Below are 16748 nucleotides of genomic sequence, written 5' to 3'. Positions count from 1 at the left end.
AAAGGGTTAAGGCCTTTTTGCGAGAGAATCGTAAGTCAGCCAACATGATTTATAATGTTTTTCCTGCCCGTGGTCGACCTTCCTCTTCGTTCTCCTTGTGACGACCCGTATTTTGTCTTTTTTTCTTTCCTGCAGTGAGACATCTGAGGACCAAATGCGGTTACCCAGGAAAGAGTCTGGTTTAGGACTGAACATGGACAAGGATCCGGTGACTGAGAAGATCTTGAGACTCACCCTGGAGATCATCTCCCTGCTGAGCGGAGAGGTGAGGGGCTGGTGCCTCTGGGGCCAGAACATGGATGTCGTTATGTCCACAAACTGCAGCTCAGATGTTTCTTTGCTCATCGATATTTCAATATCTTTCCCGATATACAGGATTATATGATTGTGAGGAAGCCCAGTGACTGCGTCCCACCCAGCGACGGCCACCTTGTGTCAGACGGACCCCCCAGGACCCGGAGCCCCAGCCCGGTGCCTCCACCTCACTCGCTGACCCACGAGAGGAACCGCGAGCAGAAGATCCTGGAACTGACCAACAAGATGATGTCCCTGCTGACTGGAGAGGTGAGCGCTGCTGGGAACGGGACGTTATACAGTAACACCGAGGCGTGTGTCTGGATGGTGACAGCTCATTGTGTGTCTCAGGTTCCTGTAAGGTGTGATGATGTCACCGTCTATTTCTCCATGGAGGAGTGGGAGTATTTAGAAGGACACAAGGAGCTTTACAGGGACGTGATGATGGAGACCCACCAGCCCCGCGGCTCTCCGGGTAAGAGGTTTAATCCCTGCGGTCTGTGTGTAGATATTAAGGCATCTTCACTGTAACAAATAACATGTAAAATGTGAGGTCCGTATAATAAATACTCGGCAATAAGGCAGCCATGAGCCTTCTGGGGTCAAGAAGGAATTTTTTTCCCTGGTTAGCTCAAAATTGGAAAGAGCCAAACTGGGGGTTTTTGCCTTCTTTTGGATCAACAGCAAAAAATTAACACATATAGGAAAGGCCTATATAACTATGTAACTATGAGAGATCTCAGGAGCCGAGGCCGCTGTTACCCAACAACATGTGAGAGCCGGGTAGACAGCGGGGAGCGAGTTTATACTCATGAGAACTGTCACTGATTAAAGCAGATCTGCCCCTTTTCTCAGATCCTCAATACGCTAAACCCACATAATCCGCAGAGTAAAGTAACCAATATATATGTAAAGAAACCCCTCTTACACGTAGACTATAGGAGCAGCCATCTTAACTTAATGAGGAGGAGTAATAATGCAGTTCAAGAGAATGGAAGTTCTCTCTCCCCTATTGTTAAAGAGAAACTTTATAACTTAGCGACTGTTTCTTGGTGTTGATTGGTCAAGGCAGCCTTTGTAAGGGTCTCGAAGGAGGATGTAGACCTCATCAAAATTTACATCACACAAGCTGTTGGCAGTTTACTTAGTGAAATTAGTAACACATAAAAGCGGTGATGGCCGCCGTTCTCTTCTAAAATAATCCGAAAATATTAGTATAACAGAGAAACAGATTCTGCCAGACGGGGAGCGTTTAGAAATGGCGGCGTCTCCGCAGGTGGAAGACGTTTATCTGAAAGAGACTCTGAAATCTACTTGTTTGGGAAAGCGGCTGCTTCACTTAATTTGATCATTTCTCTCCGACAGACGCATCCGAGGTCAGAGATCGAGCCCCTAATTCTCCGCTGGACTGTAAGACGTCTCATTTTATTAAGGAGGAATCCGCCTCATGTGAAGAGACAGACATTTGTGACCCGGCGGAGTCTCCACAGACAGAGCTCACATCGACTCGTAATGAGGACGGATCCCCCTCAGATGAAGATGGAAATGTCTCAGCCCCCGATACACGCATAGACCTCGAAGGGGTGGACTATATGTCTGTCTACGTAAAAGAGGAATACATTTCAGATGCTTATTGTATCCCAACTGAACACAAGGAATCTACTCCTACTGATAAAACCCAAACCGGTAACACACATTTTCAGTGTGAAACACCCCCCGATGAGGGTACATATAGCTGCCCCGAGTGTCAGGAACGGTTTACCAGTGACTCCGATCTTCTTCTACATCAGACCATCCATAATAGATCGGCGGTCTCCTCTCTGGGCCGTGAGAAAAGTTCTAACTCTCAGCACGTTAGGGATCAGCGTATTCACACAGACGAGAAGCCTTATTCCTGTCCTGAGTGCGGGAAAAGTTTCAAACGGAAGTTGGATTTTGTACACCACCAGCGGACTCACACGGGTGAAAAACAATTTCCGTGTTCTGAGTGCGGGAAACTTTTTAGCAGGAACTGGGACCTTGTTCAGCACGTTAGGATTCACACCGGGGAGAAGCCTTATTCCTGTCCCCACTGCCCGAAACGTTTTAGGAGGAGCAATCACCGCGCTCAACATCTCTTAAATCACACCGGGGAGGAGCCTTTTTCGTGTTCTGAATGCGGGAAACGTTTCAAGCTTTACTCGGCTCTCACCCGCCACCAGCGGAGTCACACAGGAGAAAAACAGTTTCCCTGTTCTGAGTGCGGGAAACGTTTCAGCAGGAACTGGGACCTTGTTCAGCACATTAGGACTCACACCGGGGAGAAGCCGTATTCCTGTCCCCACTGCGGGAAACGTTTTAAGAGGAGCAATCACCGCGCTCGACATCTCAGAATTCACTCCGGGGAAAATCCTTTGTCGTGTTCTGAATGCGGGAAATGTTTTAAACAAAGGTCGGATTGTGTAGCCCACCAGCGGACTCACACGGGTAGAAAACCATTTCCGTGATGTTGGAAACGTGTGAGAGATGTCTGAGAATTCACACCACGGAGAAGCCTTCTTCCTGCTCCGAATGCGGGAAATCTTTCACGCAGGAGAGAAACTATTGCCGAGGTCCGAGTGCGGGAAATGTTTCACCAGCAACTTTCACCTCGTTCAACGTCTGAGTTCACACCGGGGAGAAACCTTATTCGTGTTTCGCTCGCTCCTCAGGTTTTGCTGTCCACCAGCGGACTCAGAGAACCATTTCTGCATGGGGAAAATGCTTCACCTGTAACTCGAATCGCCTTAAACATCTCGGAATTCACGGCAGGGAGAAGCCGTACATGTGTTTGGACTGTGACAAAATGTTCTAAAGCAAATCTCAGTAAGCACCGGTGCGCACACCGGTTAGAAAGCGTTCCTCATGTAATAAATTGTTTTATGTTATTCAGTTTCTTATTACAATTTAGACATATGTTCATTATGAAAATTAATATCACTAATTACTTTCTGATGTCCTGTTCAATAAAGACATCAATTAACTTGATACCTTTTCCAGTTCATCTCGAGTTTCCAAGCCGGCCCAGAGGTTTTATACACGGAGGGAAGGGGTACCTATAGGAACCATAAGTGCCCCCCCTTGTGTTGTGGAAACATGTCGATCAAAATAACTCATTTTCATCTTATTCTCCCTCCTGTGCTCGCCGCAGCAATAATTCATGCATTTAGGAATTTCTTGTAAATTATGAAGTCGTAGATATGTCACACTCACTACTTATGACTGAATACCACAGACTCCACAATTACGTCGTACTGGCCATATTTGCATTATTTTTGTAGGGTGCTCTTTCCCCGTTCTAGATGCAGTAAAGGAGGTATGATTATGAATCTATGAGTTATTATTGATAGGTGTTGGATATGACCCTGGAAAAAATGGTTTTCCTGACTGCTAGTGGTCACTTAGCATATCAAAGAATCCAGTATCTACAAGGGGATCCAGGCATATGGTGGATTACTCGGTCCATTTGCATTTGAACCTAGACAAAGCGGCACCTCCTCTGTAAGATTTCACACCTTGCAGTGGGCCCTGGTTGGAGTCCCAGCTTCAAAAGACACATTTTTGTGACGAGACCTTTTGGCACCACATGCCTATACAATCGAATTAACCCCTCTCATGCTGAAATTGGCCATACCATCTCTACCGCGTAGCAAGTTCGTGTATGTACTACACAGTTTGGCGTGACACACCCTGCCACAAAGCATTAATGATTCAGGAATGGTTTGAGGAACAACGAGTTCAAATTCCTCAGATCTCAATCTAATCGAGCATCTGTGGGATGTGCTGGACAAATAAGTCTGATCCGCAACTTATAGGACTGAAAGGATCTGCAGCTAACGTCTTGGTGCCAGATACCACAGCCCACCTTCAGAGGTCTAGTGGAGTCCATGGCTCGACAGGTTAGGGCTGTTTTGGTGGCACACAGAGAACAGGGAACCTCTTGTCTATCCCCTGAACCTGTATTTCTCTCAGTTCTCGGGGTTCAATGTCCTTGCCCTCTGAAGGTGAGATAACTGAATATTCCTATTTGTTTTAGTAACATAGTAACATAGTTCATAAGGTTGAAAAAAGACCAAAGTCCATCAAGTTCAACCTATATACCTATTGTGTCCCTACTGTGTTGATCCAGAGGAAGGCAAAAAACCCTTATGAAGCAGATGCCAATTGCCCCATACCAGGGGGAAAATTCCTTCCCGACTCCAAATATGGCAATCAGAATAAATCCCTGGATCAGCGTTCTGTCCCTATTAATCTAATATCCATAACTTGTAATATTATTGCTTTCAAGAAACACGTCCAGGCTCCTTTTGAACTCTTTTATTGAGTTTACCATTACCACCTCCTCTGGCAGAGAGTTCCATAATCTCACCGCTCTTACTGTAAAGAACCCCGTCTGTGCTGGTGTAGAAACCTTCTTTCCTCCAGCTGTAGAGGATGTCCCCTTGTTATAGATACAGTCCTCGGTATAAATAGGTCCTGGGAGTGATCTCTGTACTGCCCCCTTATATGTTTATGTTTTGCCACGGTAACCCTCTAAGGCTGAGGACTTACGAGGAAGCCACTTGGGGAGAGGCCATGGCAGCTACATTCTCAAGAAAGCTTTTTTCTAAAGGCCCGGGAATTTATAGGGCTGCCTCACAAATGGTCAGATAAGGCGATTGCATACAGGAGGCAGATGTTCACACCTTGGCTAACAAATGCAATTAAGCTAGACTAGAGGGCACCACTATTACCCCCCCCCCCCGTCGTGCTCTGTGTGTGTGTTTTGGGGTCACATTTCCGTCTTCATCTGAGGGGGATCCGTCCTCATTACGAGTCGATGTGAGCTCTGTCTGTGGAGACTCCGCCGGGTCACAAATGTCTGTCTCTTCACATGAGGCGGATTCCTCCTTAATAAAATGAGACGTCTTACAGTCCAGCGGAGAATTAGGGGCTCGATCTCTGACCTCGGATGCGTCTGTCGGAGAGAAATGATCAAATTAAGTGAAGCAGCCGCTTTCCCAAACAAGCAGATTTCAGAGTCTCTCGCGGCTGCCTTATTGCCGAGTATTTATTATACGGACCTCACATTTTACATGTTATTTGTTACAGTGAAGATGCCTTAATATCTACACACAGACCGCAGGGATTAAACCTCTTACCCAGAGAGCCGCGGGGCTGGTGGGTCTCCATCATCACGTCCCTGTAAAGCTCCTTGTGTCCCTCACCCTGTGTAACCCCGTTATTCCCCGTAGCTCAGCGGTGTCAAGTTCTGGCCCCGAGGGCCACAGACAGAGCGGGATTTTAGTGATTTCATTAAATGATAAGAATTATTCGGATGGCGCTGCCTGTGAATGATCTGCAATCCCCACAATCCCTATCTGTGCAGCTCAGGGCCTGGAGATGTCACATGACAGCTTTATAAAGAGAACTACAACTCCTATAATCCTCAGCATCCCATTATAATCCCCACACACCCAGCTTCTGCCTCACAATACACACAAGGACTGCATCTCCCATCACACACCGGTCTCCTTTCACATAAATCAAATAAATAGTTTAATTCCCATCATCCAGATGCCCCCCTTGTTTGTGTCACATCATGCACTGGGCTCTGACAGCCATTTCAGGTCAACCATCACGAACTAAAGATTCCAACTCCCACTATCCGTGGAGCAGGGCAGAGAGACAACTCCTATCATCCCTATCTCCGCTTGGACTTAAAACCAAAACCCCAATAATGACTACAAACCGGTAATCCTCACAGGAGAACGTCCGGTCAGCAGTTTATCTGTGCACAGGAAGTACTGCAAAGGATTGGAACGCAAAACGGAAGTTAAGTGGAACGCAAAACCGGAAGTAGCGTATACCACAGAAGAAACGCATCCTGAGGAAGCCAGAGGAAGTTTCCAATTTGATTCCGGTGTCGGGGCTTGAGGAGCAGCGTGACCCCAGGAGCTGACACTCTCCCTGTAACCCCTGGCAAGTCTGAGTACAGGTAAATGCTGGGGGAGGGGCAGTCTGGGCCCAGGAGCTGACACTCTCTCTGTAACCCCTGGCAAGTGTGTGTGCAGGTAAATGCTGGGGGAGGGGCAGTCTGGGCCCAGGAGCTGACACTCTCCCTGACCCCTGCCAGGTCTGTGTGGATCAAAAGGCCCTCAGTTGGAGAGGAACGCGTGCGTTTGAGTAATTACTGCTTGAATCGCTCGCGAGGGATTTAGCGGATGCAGCCGGTGGGGATCTATCAGGTTCGGTCAGAAGCCTCTGCTTTCCTGCTTGCAGCCAGGCAATGTTGTTTAGCGCCCCGTTCTTATGTATTGGAAGCTTAGTTTGGCTTGTTACGATCCTCCATGTTAGTTATTATTGAGTTTCTCGCTATCGTCTGTTGAGTTGTATTTATCTATAGGGTGATGGTGGGCATCTCTACCTTCCTCCATCTTTTCCTCTGGCTGCGATGTGCGATCACCAACAGCCTATATCTCCATCTTCGTATCTTTCACCAGATCCTTAAAGTCTTGTTGCAGTGAGAAGTACGCCAACATAACTTATAATGTCTCTATAATGTTTTTCCCGCCAGTGGTTGGAGTTCCTCTTTGCTCTTGCGGTTATCTAGGAAAGAGTCCGGTTTAGGACTGAACATGGACAAGGATCCGGTGGCTGAGAAGATCTTGAGCCTCACCCTGGAGATCATCTCCCTGCTGAGCGGAGAGGTGAGGGGCCGGTGTCTTTGGGGCCAGAACATGGATGTCGTTATGTCCACAAACTGCAGCTCAGATGTTTCTTTGCTCATCAATATTTCAATATCTTTCCCGATATACAGGATTATATGATTGTGAGGAAGCCCAGTGACTGGGTCCCACCCAGCGACGGCCCCCGTGTGTCAGACGGACCCCCCAGGACCCGGAGCCCCAGCCCGGTGCTTTCGCCTCACTGGCTGACCCACGAGAGGAACCGCGAGCAGAAGATCCTGGAACTGACCAACAAGATGATGTCCCTGCTGACTGGAGAGGTGAGCGCTGCTGGGAACGGGACGTTATACAGTAACACCGAGGCGTGTGTCTGGATGGTGACGGCTCATTGTGTGTCTCAGGTTCCTGTAAGGTGTGATGATGTCACCGTCTATTTCTCCATGGAGGAGTGGGAGTATTTAGAAGGACACAAGGAGCTTTACAGGGACGTGATGATGGAGACCCACCAGCCCCGCGGCTCTCCGGGTAAGAGGTTTAATCCCTGCGGTCTGTGTGTAGATATTAAGGCATCTTCACTGTAACAAATAACATGTAAAATGTGAGGTCCGTATAATAAATACTCGGCGATAAGGCAGCCGCGAGAGATCTCAGGAGCCGGGGCCGCTGTTACCCAACAAGACTCGAGAGTTTTACAGATTCTGCCAGACGGGGAGCACTTAGAAATGGCGGCGTCTCCGCAGGTGGAAGACATTTATCTGAAAGAGACTCTGAAATCTACTTGTTTGGGAAAGCGGCCGCTTCACTTAATTTGATCATTTCTTTCCGACAGACGCATCCGAGGTCAGAGATCGAGCCCCTAATTTTCCGCTGGACTGTAAGACGTCTCATTTTATTAAGGAGGAATCCGCCTCATGTGAAGAGACAGACATTAGTGACCCGGCGGAGTCTCCACAGACAGAGCTCACATCGACTCGTAATGAGGACGGATCCCCCTCAGATGAAGACGGAAATGTCTCAGCCCCCGATACACACACAGAGCACGACGGGGGGGATAATACGTCTGTCCACGTAAAGGAGGAATCCGCTTCCAATGAAGATTATTGGATCCCAACCGAACACAAGGGATCTACTTCTACTGATAAAACCCAAACCAGTAACACACATTTTCAGTGTGAAACACCCCCCGATGAGGGTACATATAGCTGCCCCGAGTGTCAGGAACGGTTTACCAGTGACTCTGATCTTATTCAACATCAGACCATCCATGATAGATCAGTGGTCTCCTCTCTAGACTGCGGGAAAAAGTCTACCTCTACATCTGAGCGCATTAGGCAGGACCGTATTTACAGAGGGGAGAAGCCTTATTCCTGTTCTGAGTGCGGGAAACGTTTTAGCAGTAATTGGCACCTTGTTCAACATCTCAGAATTCACACCGGAGAGAGGCCTTTTTCGTGCTCCAAGTGTGGGAAATGTTTCACACAATACTCCAATTTCACCTACCACCAGCGGATTCACTCGGGAGAAAAACCATTTATGTGTTCCAAGTGTGGAAAATGTTTTATCAGTAACTCAAACCTTGGTCGACATCTCAGAATTCACACCGAAGAGAAGCCTTATTCTTGTTCACAATGTGGGAAATATTTCAAACAAAAGTCATATTTTGTACGCCACCAGCAGACTCACACGGGTGAAAAACCATTTAAGTGTTCTGAGTGCGGGAAATGTTTTATTAGCAAGTCAAGTCTTGGTCGGCATCTCTTAATTCACACCGGGGAGAAGCGTTATTCCTGTTCTGAGTGCGGGAAATGTTTCGCACGGTCATCAGACTTCGCCCTCCACCGGCGCAGTCACACAGGAGAGAAACCATTTCCATGTAACGAGTGCGGGAAATGTTTTACCCGTAAGGCAAGCCTTGCCCGACATCTAAGAAGTCACACGGGGGAGAAGCCTTATTCCTGTCCCGAGTGCGGGAAATGTTTTGCACACTCCTCAGATATTTCCCTCCACCAGCGGACTCACACGGGAGAGAAACCGTTTCCGTGTTCTGTGTGCGGAAAATGCTTCACCTGTAACTCGAACCGTCGTAAACATCTTAGCGTTCATGGCCGGAAGAAGCCGTACAAGTGCTTGGACTGTGACAAATGCTTTAGCACTAAAACGAATCTCAGCAAGCACCAGAGCGCACACACAAGCTAGAAACTGTTTACAAATGGTAAAGAAGTGTTTTTATAGCAACAACCCCTTCTTAATCCACCAATCACTGAACATCCCAGGTAATAAATCACTTGATCTCCAACATCGGTTCTGTTTGGTTGTGGATGGGGAGCGCGCCTTCACCTTACTCCTAGCTGAATTGTCCCTGCTCCTGACTCACCGATGGGGCCTTTTCTCTTAAAAGATACTGGTTTGTATTGATTAGTAAAAAAAAAGTCTTATTATGTTGAATCCTTCCTGTTTTTGATCCTAGAGAAGGCAAAAAAAACTAATCAAGCCATATTTTTTCATTTTACCACCTAGGGAGAAAAAAACCCTTCTTGACTCCAAAAGGACATCAGATTTTTCCTTGGATCAATTCTAACTCCTTCAAAAAAATGTTGGTAGGTTAGATTTTAAGTAGTTAGCAGATTTTGTCTGTTTTAGGGTTAGTTTCGTTAGCTTACTTGTATTTGTCAGTTTGATTTCAGAATGCAGAAGAGGGATCTAAGTCTGCATTTTGCATCTAAGTTTGATGTAGGTCAGTGTCATGGTTTCTGTTGCTGCTGAGTCAGCGGAAACGTGAACCTGCTCTTCAGCTACCCCAACTGATGATGATGATAAGGAAATATTCATGACCGTTCTTCAATATAGTCAGATACCCGAACGTGTTTCGCCATTGGGCTTTATTACCCTGTACCATGCACCCTGTTTTCTGTACAATGAAACATTTCACAGCAGGGCACCAGGGGGAAAGGCGCCAGGCAGACGGCTGGAGTGTTTACTATGGGCGGGATGTGTATTTCACCCGGGTCGGTGTGTATATATACCCATGTCCTGTTCAATACACCTGTTCACGTACACTCTCATTCCCTCGCTCACTCTCTCCCTCCATTACCTTCTTACTTTAATATCAGGTGTAGTTTTAGTCCTGGCTGCTTGTGCCCTCTGGCCATCCAGACCCTCCTCTGCGTGGGCACCGGTCAGCACAACAGATATGAAGAGAAAGACGCAGGGTTATTAAGAATGGGATTTACTCTGAGCTAACGTCTGTTACAGAAGACGCGTTACCTCATAACAACCATCTCTTCAACGTGGCCGGTTCCTGTTTCCGTGTCAGAGACCGGTGTTTATGTCATTATACGAGATTATTACTTCTGAGATGAGGCGGGTTATGGACACTCAGCTCCAGTCTTTTGTACATAATGAAGGCCATTTAGTCATCTCCAGGTCACATATAGACAATTCAAGTAAATTAGTTTAGGTTTAATTTAAGTAAATTGACTCAAATGCATTAAAGAAAACACGTTTATCTTTATTGGGGATGACAATATGATTCTACCCAGTCGAAATCCATCAATTATTCCATAACAGAGGCTTGCATTCCATCATTACCCACCGTACACAAAATAAATCATAATTGGGGAATTAACAAAATTAAATGAAGGAATCAGATAAATCCTGTATACTTTACTGTCCACAAATCATTCTGTATAGTGAATGAATAATGTGTGATAGATCATCTCTTGGAGAGAAAATCCCAGCTCTTCCTCGTCTTCTCCTTAACCTTCTCCTAAATATGTAATAATCCAGATTTATAACGTTAGAGCATTATCCGGTTACAACGCTAGAACGGTTTGGTCCCGTGTTGCTCCTTGCAGTACCGGTCCTGACCGCTAGATGTCAGTCTCTACCCATATATGTGGAAGTTATCGATTTTAGCATCTTGTTGGTAACATTTTAATAAAAACTTGGTAACAGAACTCGTAAAGTGGTGCATGTTATCTGTGAATGTACTCCTGTCTCTACAGGTCTCTGACAGCAGCTTGTACTGTTGCAGGTGCAAAGGGTTTAGGGTTAATGTATTTGAATCACTGGATTGGTTTATAAACTCTCCAGAGACATTTCTGTGAAAAAAAGACACACATGTAAGTTCGTGGGTCACCCTCACACCCTGCAAAAAAGGCTTGAGATCTACTCAACGGAGATACTCTGCCCTACAGTGTGTCCCCGCTCGGGAGCATCCCACGTTTTAACTCTTTGTTGTGTGATCCTTCCCACATCGGGAGTCTTCTGACATGGTTACAAACGGGGTGTCCTTGAGCCGATGGAACAAAAGCTAAATTACAATGATCTCATCAATCATGATGAACCTTCCTCCTGTCCATGACTTTATTTCTGTAGCACTTTTTGCAACTCGTATAACATTGAATTGTTTTGGGAAATTTTTTTTTATACAAATACAAGTTACATTTTGTACCACACAATTAAAAAAAATATATAAAAGTAGAGTTAAAAATGGGAAAAAATCTGTGACTTCACCCATTGTCTTTAACGGTCTCTATCTGATTTGTAGCAGTGTTGTCCTTTGGTTTTCTCTGGGGGACGTACTTGTGGGATCGCGTTTTTGTTGCTTTTGATTTTGTTGTAAACGAAACACGGAAAACTCAATAAAAAGATTTTAAAAGAAAAAAAAAAAAAAAACGGTTGTGAAATATTAAAACTTGCAGCAGATAAAGACCACCTCGGGTCCAACGTAGTCTTCCTATTTCTAAAAATCAATATAAGACCTCAGAGTATGAATTATAGTAATTAGGAAATGTAACAAATAACTGATTCTCGTGACTTTTCATTCCGACCGCGATGTGAGCTCCGACGGGATTGTGAAAAATCCGGTTCTTTCAGGACGAGACCCAACCATACAGAGAACGGCCGACCTCCTCGCGGCGTAAATGTTATTTTTATTCAGCTATCGCTTCTCCTAACAAAATCTACGGGTCAGAAAATCAATTCAGATCTGACCATGCGCTAGGATTTAAAAAAATACTCGTCCATGTGTAATAATCCTCATTTACTCAACCCCGATCATCGCAATATCACAGGAGTGACGTTAGAAAGGTTATGGGGTTTCAGTTTGTAGAATAATGAAATAGATAGGTCTGGGTTTAGTCTGTGTTCAGGGGTCTCGAAAGTGGACTTTAGTGGCTCTGCAGCCATTTTTTAAGGCGCCTCTTTTGTGTTCTCCTTGTTCGTGTTTTTATGCGTGATTTTGTTCATCTCCTGTCATTTCTCTATTCTAATTGCCCGCTCCCGATGTGTGTTCTTTCGTGTTTATTCCGACAGTCACTCGTGATAAAGCATTTTCCGCACTTCGAACACTCAAACGGTTTCTCCCCCGTGTGAATTCGCTGATGCCTGATCAGGTTTGACGTTGAGTTAAAACATTTTCCGCACTCAGAGCACCCGAATGGCTTCTCTCCCGTGTGAGTTCGCTCGTGCGTGCTCAGGTGTGACTTTGTGCCAAAACATTTCCCGCATTCTGAACACGCGAAGGGTTTCTGACCTGCGTGACGTTGCTTATGCTCCTTGAGATGATGTTGTGTATAGAAACACTTTCCACATTCAGAACATGCGAACGGCTTCTCCCCCGTGTGATATCTCTCGTGTATGAGAAGATTTGACTTTATGGTAAAACATTTTCCGCACTCGGGGCACCCAAATGGTTTCTCTCCCGTGTGGATTCTCAGATGTTGAGTGACCCCAAGCTTTGTAGTAAAACATTTTCCGCATTCTGAACACGTGAATGGTTTCTCTCCCGTGTGACATCGCTCATGTTCCTTGAAATGCTGTTTTGTATAAAAACACTTCCCGCATTGAGAACATACGAATGGCGTCTCGCCTATGTGATGTTTCTCGTGTAGAGTGAGCTCTGACTTTCTAGTAAAGCATTTTCCGCATTCAGGACATATAAACGGTTTCTCCCCTGTGTGGATTTTCTCGTGTCTATTACAATGTCCCAGTGTGGTGAAACGTTTCCCGCACACGGAACACGCATACGGTTTGTCCCCAGTGTGAATTCTCTCGTGTATCCGAAGATATCTTATTCGTGTATAACGTTTCCCGCACTCGGAACACGGAAAGGTTTTCTCTGTTTGATCCATTTCTGTACGGCCGAGATTGGATCCAAAGTATCCAGAACCTCAAATTTCTATGAATGTTTCTATTTTGCTCACTAAACACTTTATCCACCGGAGATTGGGGTTCCTCGGCTGCGAGTGGCGGCACTTTTATCCCCAAACTCCTCGTTACGGATCGTTTCAGGATTTTCCTTGTGATTGTATTTGTTTCTTCAGACTCGATGAGAGAGATGAGGCAGGAGAAGATCTTCCATCTATGTGGTCGGTATATTTACACTCCTTTAAAAAAGACATATGTATTGAATTAAGTAATTTGAAAACATGTTTAAAACACAGAGAATTGGTGAAAAGACAGAGTTTCTGGTAATGGGGGTCATTTTCTATTCATTCTTTTCAGTTTAATTATCAGAGATCGGGAACAGGGCCCGGAGAGCGATATCTAGATATTTAACAGATGAAACCAAACTACGGAAGGAAATTAAACTCTACCCGGCTTTGTCTTTTATGCTGTTTTCTCCGCCAATAACCAGCCTACTTCCCCTGTCTAGTTCAGTCACTTATTGCTTGTCCACCCCCACTGCTTGTAGCCTGGGAGACCCTGTTCTCCCCTGCCATGTCATGGAAAACCCGGTTCTCAGACGCTACTATGGCCGTGCTTCTAGCTTGGAAACCCTCCATTGTTGTCACTGTTTTTTTGTTGGAGGCAGACGAGCACACAGAGTGCATAAGAATAAAGAGCACAAGGAACTGAGAGGTTATATGGGGCTGCTGGGAGTGACCTCACATATAATGGTGCTGACCCACCGCTTTGGACGTCATGCTGGGTACCGCTTCTTCATGACGAGCTGAGGTGGCGACTGAATGATGATGTCAGAGAAGCGGCATTGTGCTGCACGCCAGCGTTCCCCCTTCCTGAGTGACATTCGGGGACAGTGCTGTGAGGCATGTGCCTTACAATAACACGTACTATGCAGGAATATAAGGGGTCTGCAAATTTGGTTTGGATCGGACAAAAAATGTAGGACCCCCCCATCATGTTTTATTTTCATCTATTTAATGTCATAAATCCCCTTTAGATTCTGTCTTCTAAGGCTCCACTATCATGTCTCTATAATATAATATGCACTAACCAACATACACCAACACACACACTAGCTAACACTATACATATACACACATGCACTGCCTCTACAGCATACACACATCCTTCTTTCCCCCTCCCTCCTTGTGTCTCCACTGTCACTTCCTTCCTACCAGCAGGGCTTGGATTCCCTAATGGTGGCTGAGGTCAGTGCTTCCCCTTTGTCCTGCAAAAAGATATATCCGCTCGCCATGGAGACCTGGGGCTTGTTGAGCCCTGCTCTACCAGGAGTTTAAGTGTCTATACAAACTTTACCCACTCCAAGGCATCACCCTCAGGGCAGTCGGTTACTGTTAGTTGGGGCACATGGTTAGGGTCCGTTATAATGGTATCCACCGTATGGCTCGGGTTATGCTGTAATCTTTCCCAGATTTTGTATGTCAGAACTGGACACCAAGGTATCTTAGTTGTGTAGGGGGTTCAGGGGACCCTGTTGTTAGATGGGAGGGGATGGGGTGAAGTTTCAAGCCTTACCGCTCCACAGCCTGCAACTACAGCAGCTCAGGAAGGGAAGTGCCCGCTCCTTCAGCGAATCCTGGGGCCGTCTCCTTCAGCAAATCCTGGAGCCGTCTCCTTCAGCGAAACCTGGGGCCGTCTCCTTCAGCGAAACCTGGGGCCGTCTCCTTCAGGGAAACCTGGGGCCCTCTCCTTCAACGAACCCTGGGGCCCTCTCCTTCAACGAACCCTGGGGCCTTCTCCTTCAACAAACCCTGGGGCCCTCTCCTTCAACAAACCCTGGGGCCCTCTCCTTCAACAAACCCTGGGGCCCTCTCCTTCAGCGAACCCTGGGGCCCTCTCCTTCAGCGAACCCTGGGGCCGTCTCCTTCAACGAACCCTGGGGCCCTCTCCTTCAACGAACGCTGCGGTCTTCTGCTTCAGCGAACCCTGGGGCCGTCTCCTTCAGCGGACGCTGGGACCCTCTCCTTCAGCGAACCCTGGGGCCCTCTCCTTCAGCGAACCCTGGGGCTGTCTCCTTCAACAAACCCTGGGGCCCTCTCCTTCAGCGAACCCTGGGGCCCTCTCCTTCAGCGAACCCTGGGGCCCTCTCCTTCAGCGAACCTTGGGGCCCTCTCCTTCAGCGAACCCTGGGGCCCTCTCCTTCAGCGAACCCTGGGGCCCTTCAGTGAATGCTGGGGACCGCTCTTTCAGCAAATTCTGGGGACAGCTCCTTGGGCCTTCTCCTTCAGCGAATGCTGGGGCCTTCTCCTTCAGCGAATGCTGGGGCCTTCTCCTTCAGCGAATGCTGGGGCCTTCTCCTTCAGCGAATGCTGGGGCCTTCTCCTTCAGCGAATGCTGGGGCCTTCTCCTTCAGCGAATGCTGGGGCCTTCTCCTTCAGCGAATGCTGGGGCCTGTTCCTTCAGCGAATGCTGGGGCCTGTTCCTTCAGCGAATGCTGGGGCCTGTTCCTTCGGCGAATGCTGGGCCTTCTTCACTGGTCACAGCAATCTCCACCTGAACAGTTCTCTATGGTGTTCTGGTTACAGGTGTCTCCCTGGATGCTTCGTCTGAGAAGCTCCAGCACCCCTCTGCACACTGGATAAACAGGCCCCAATCCCAGGCCTCACTCACTGCTGAGCAGGAGTCCTTTAACTTTCACACCCAGCACTGAAATGCCGTCTTGGATAGATCCAGCCGTGTGCTCAGAGCTTCCATCTGCTGGTCACTACCGAGAACTACAGGCAAATCTGCTGCTGGGTTGCCTAGCAACCAGCAGTTCTAATAGAGAAGATAGCCGTTCCTCCCACCCCTGTTGCTGCTGGGGAATTTGATCTGATACACAAATCAGGGAGCTGCAGAATCTTCCAGAAGTTTTTGGGAGCTGGTTGGGGGCAGGGAGGGACAGAATATTGGATAGCGTGTGGAAGAAGGTCCTCCACAGGAGTGCGCTGTGTGATTAGGCATCAGTGTGCTTGTAGCGTATGTGAGCATACGGTGTGTGTGTTACTGTATGGCATTGGTGCGAGAGTGTATATAATGCGTTAGTGTGTGTTACTGTATGGCATTGGTGTGAGTGTGTATATAATGTGTTAGCGTGTGTGCATGGTGTTAGTGTGTATGTTACTATATGGCATTGGTGTGAGCGTGTATATAATGTGTTAGCGTGTGTGCATGGTGTTAGCGTGTATGTTACTATATGGCATTGGTGTGAGTGTGTATATAATGTGTTAGCGTGTGTGCATGGTGTTAGCGCGTATGTTACTAAATGGCATTGGTGTGAGTGTGTATATAATGTGTTAGCGTGTGTGCATGGTATTAGTATGTATGTTACTGTATGGCATTAGTGTGAGTGTGTATATAATAAGTTTACAAACTTTTTATAAGTGCAAAAAAACGGGTCATTAAATATTAAGCATTTTTTTTAATCATTTCAGGCCTTGCCCTTACTTTCCATAGGCAGTAATTGGAGCAATGCCCTAAACCAAGATGGCCGCTTGGTGCTGTGACATGTTATTAAAGCGTCCCGTCCCCAGGAATGATTCCTGCTCTGCCCGGTCCTAGTGCCGCTCGTGTTTCGCG

At 46.9% G+C, this 16748-nt stretch overlaps 2 protein-coding genes across 2 annotated transcripts; one reads left to right on the top strand and one right to left on the bottom strand.

The window, feature by feature from the left end:
- The first annotated feature begins 1615 nt into the window (after positions 1–1615).
- On the top strand, positions 1616–9242 carry LOC128469189 (gastrula zinc finger protein XlCGF57.1-like). The gene is made up of 2 exons (XM_053451025.1): positions 1616–2760; positions 8332–9242. The coding sequence occupies exons 1-2, from the start codon at positions 1887–1889 to the stop codon at positions 9174–9176; spliced, it is 1719 nt and encodes a 572-aa protein (XP_053307000.1). The 5' UTR covers positions 1616–1886; the 3' UTR covers positions 9177–9242.
- A 2978-nt stretch (positions 9243–12220) lies between these two features.
- On the bottom strand, positions 12221–14849 carry LOC128469179 (gastrula zinc finger protein XlCGF17.1-like). The gene is made up of 2 exons (XM_053451014.1): positions 14706–14849; positions 12221–13369 (listed from the first exon to the last, which is right to left on the bottom strand). Exon 2 carries the CDS (start codon positions 13112–13114, stop codon positions 12245–12247), a length of 870 nt encoding a protein of 289 aa, XP_053306989.1. The 5' UTR covers positions 13115–13369; positions 14706–14849; the 3' UTR covers positions 12221–12244.
- Positions 14850–16748: the final 1899 nt, after the last annotated feature.

This window comes from Spea bombifrons, chromosome 11, assembly GCF_027358695.1.
Source record: "Spea bombifrons isolate aSpeBom1 chromosome 11, aSpeBom1.2.pri, whole genome shotgun sequence".
Lineage (NCBI taxonomy): Eukaryota > Metazoa > Chordata > Amphibia > Anura > Pelobatidae > Spea > Spea bombifrons.
This window is presented reverse-complemented; position numbering and strand designations above follow the sequence as displayed.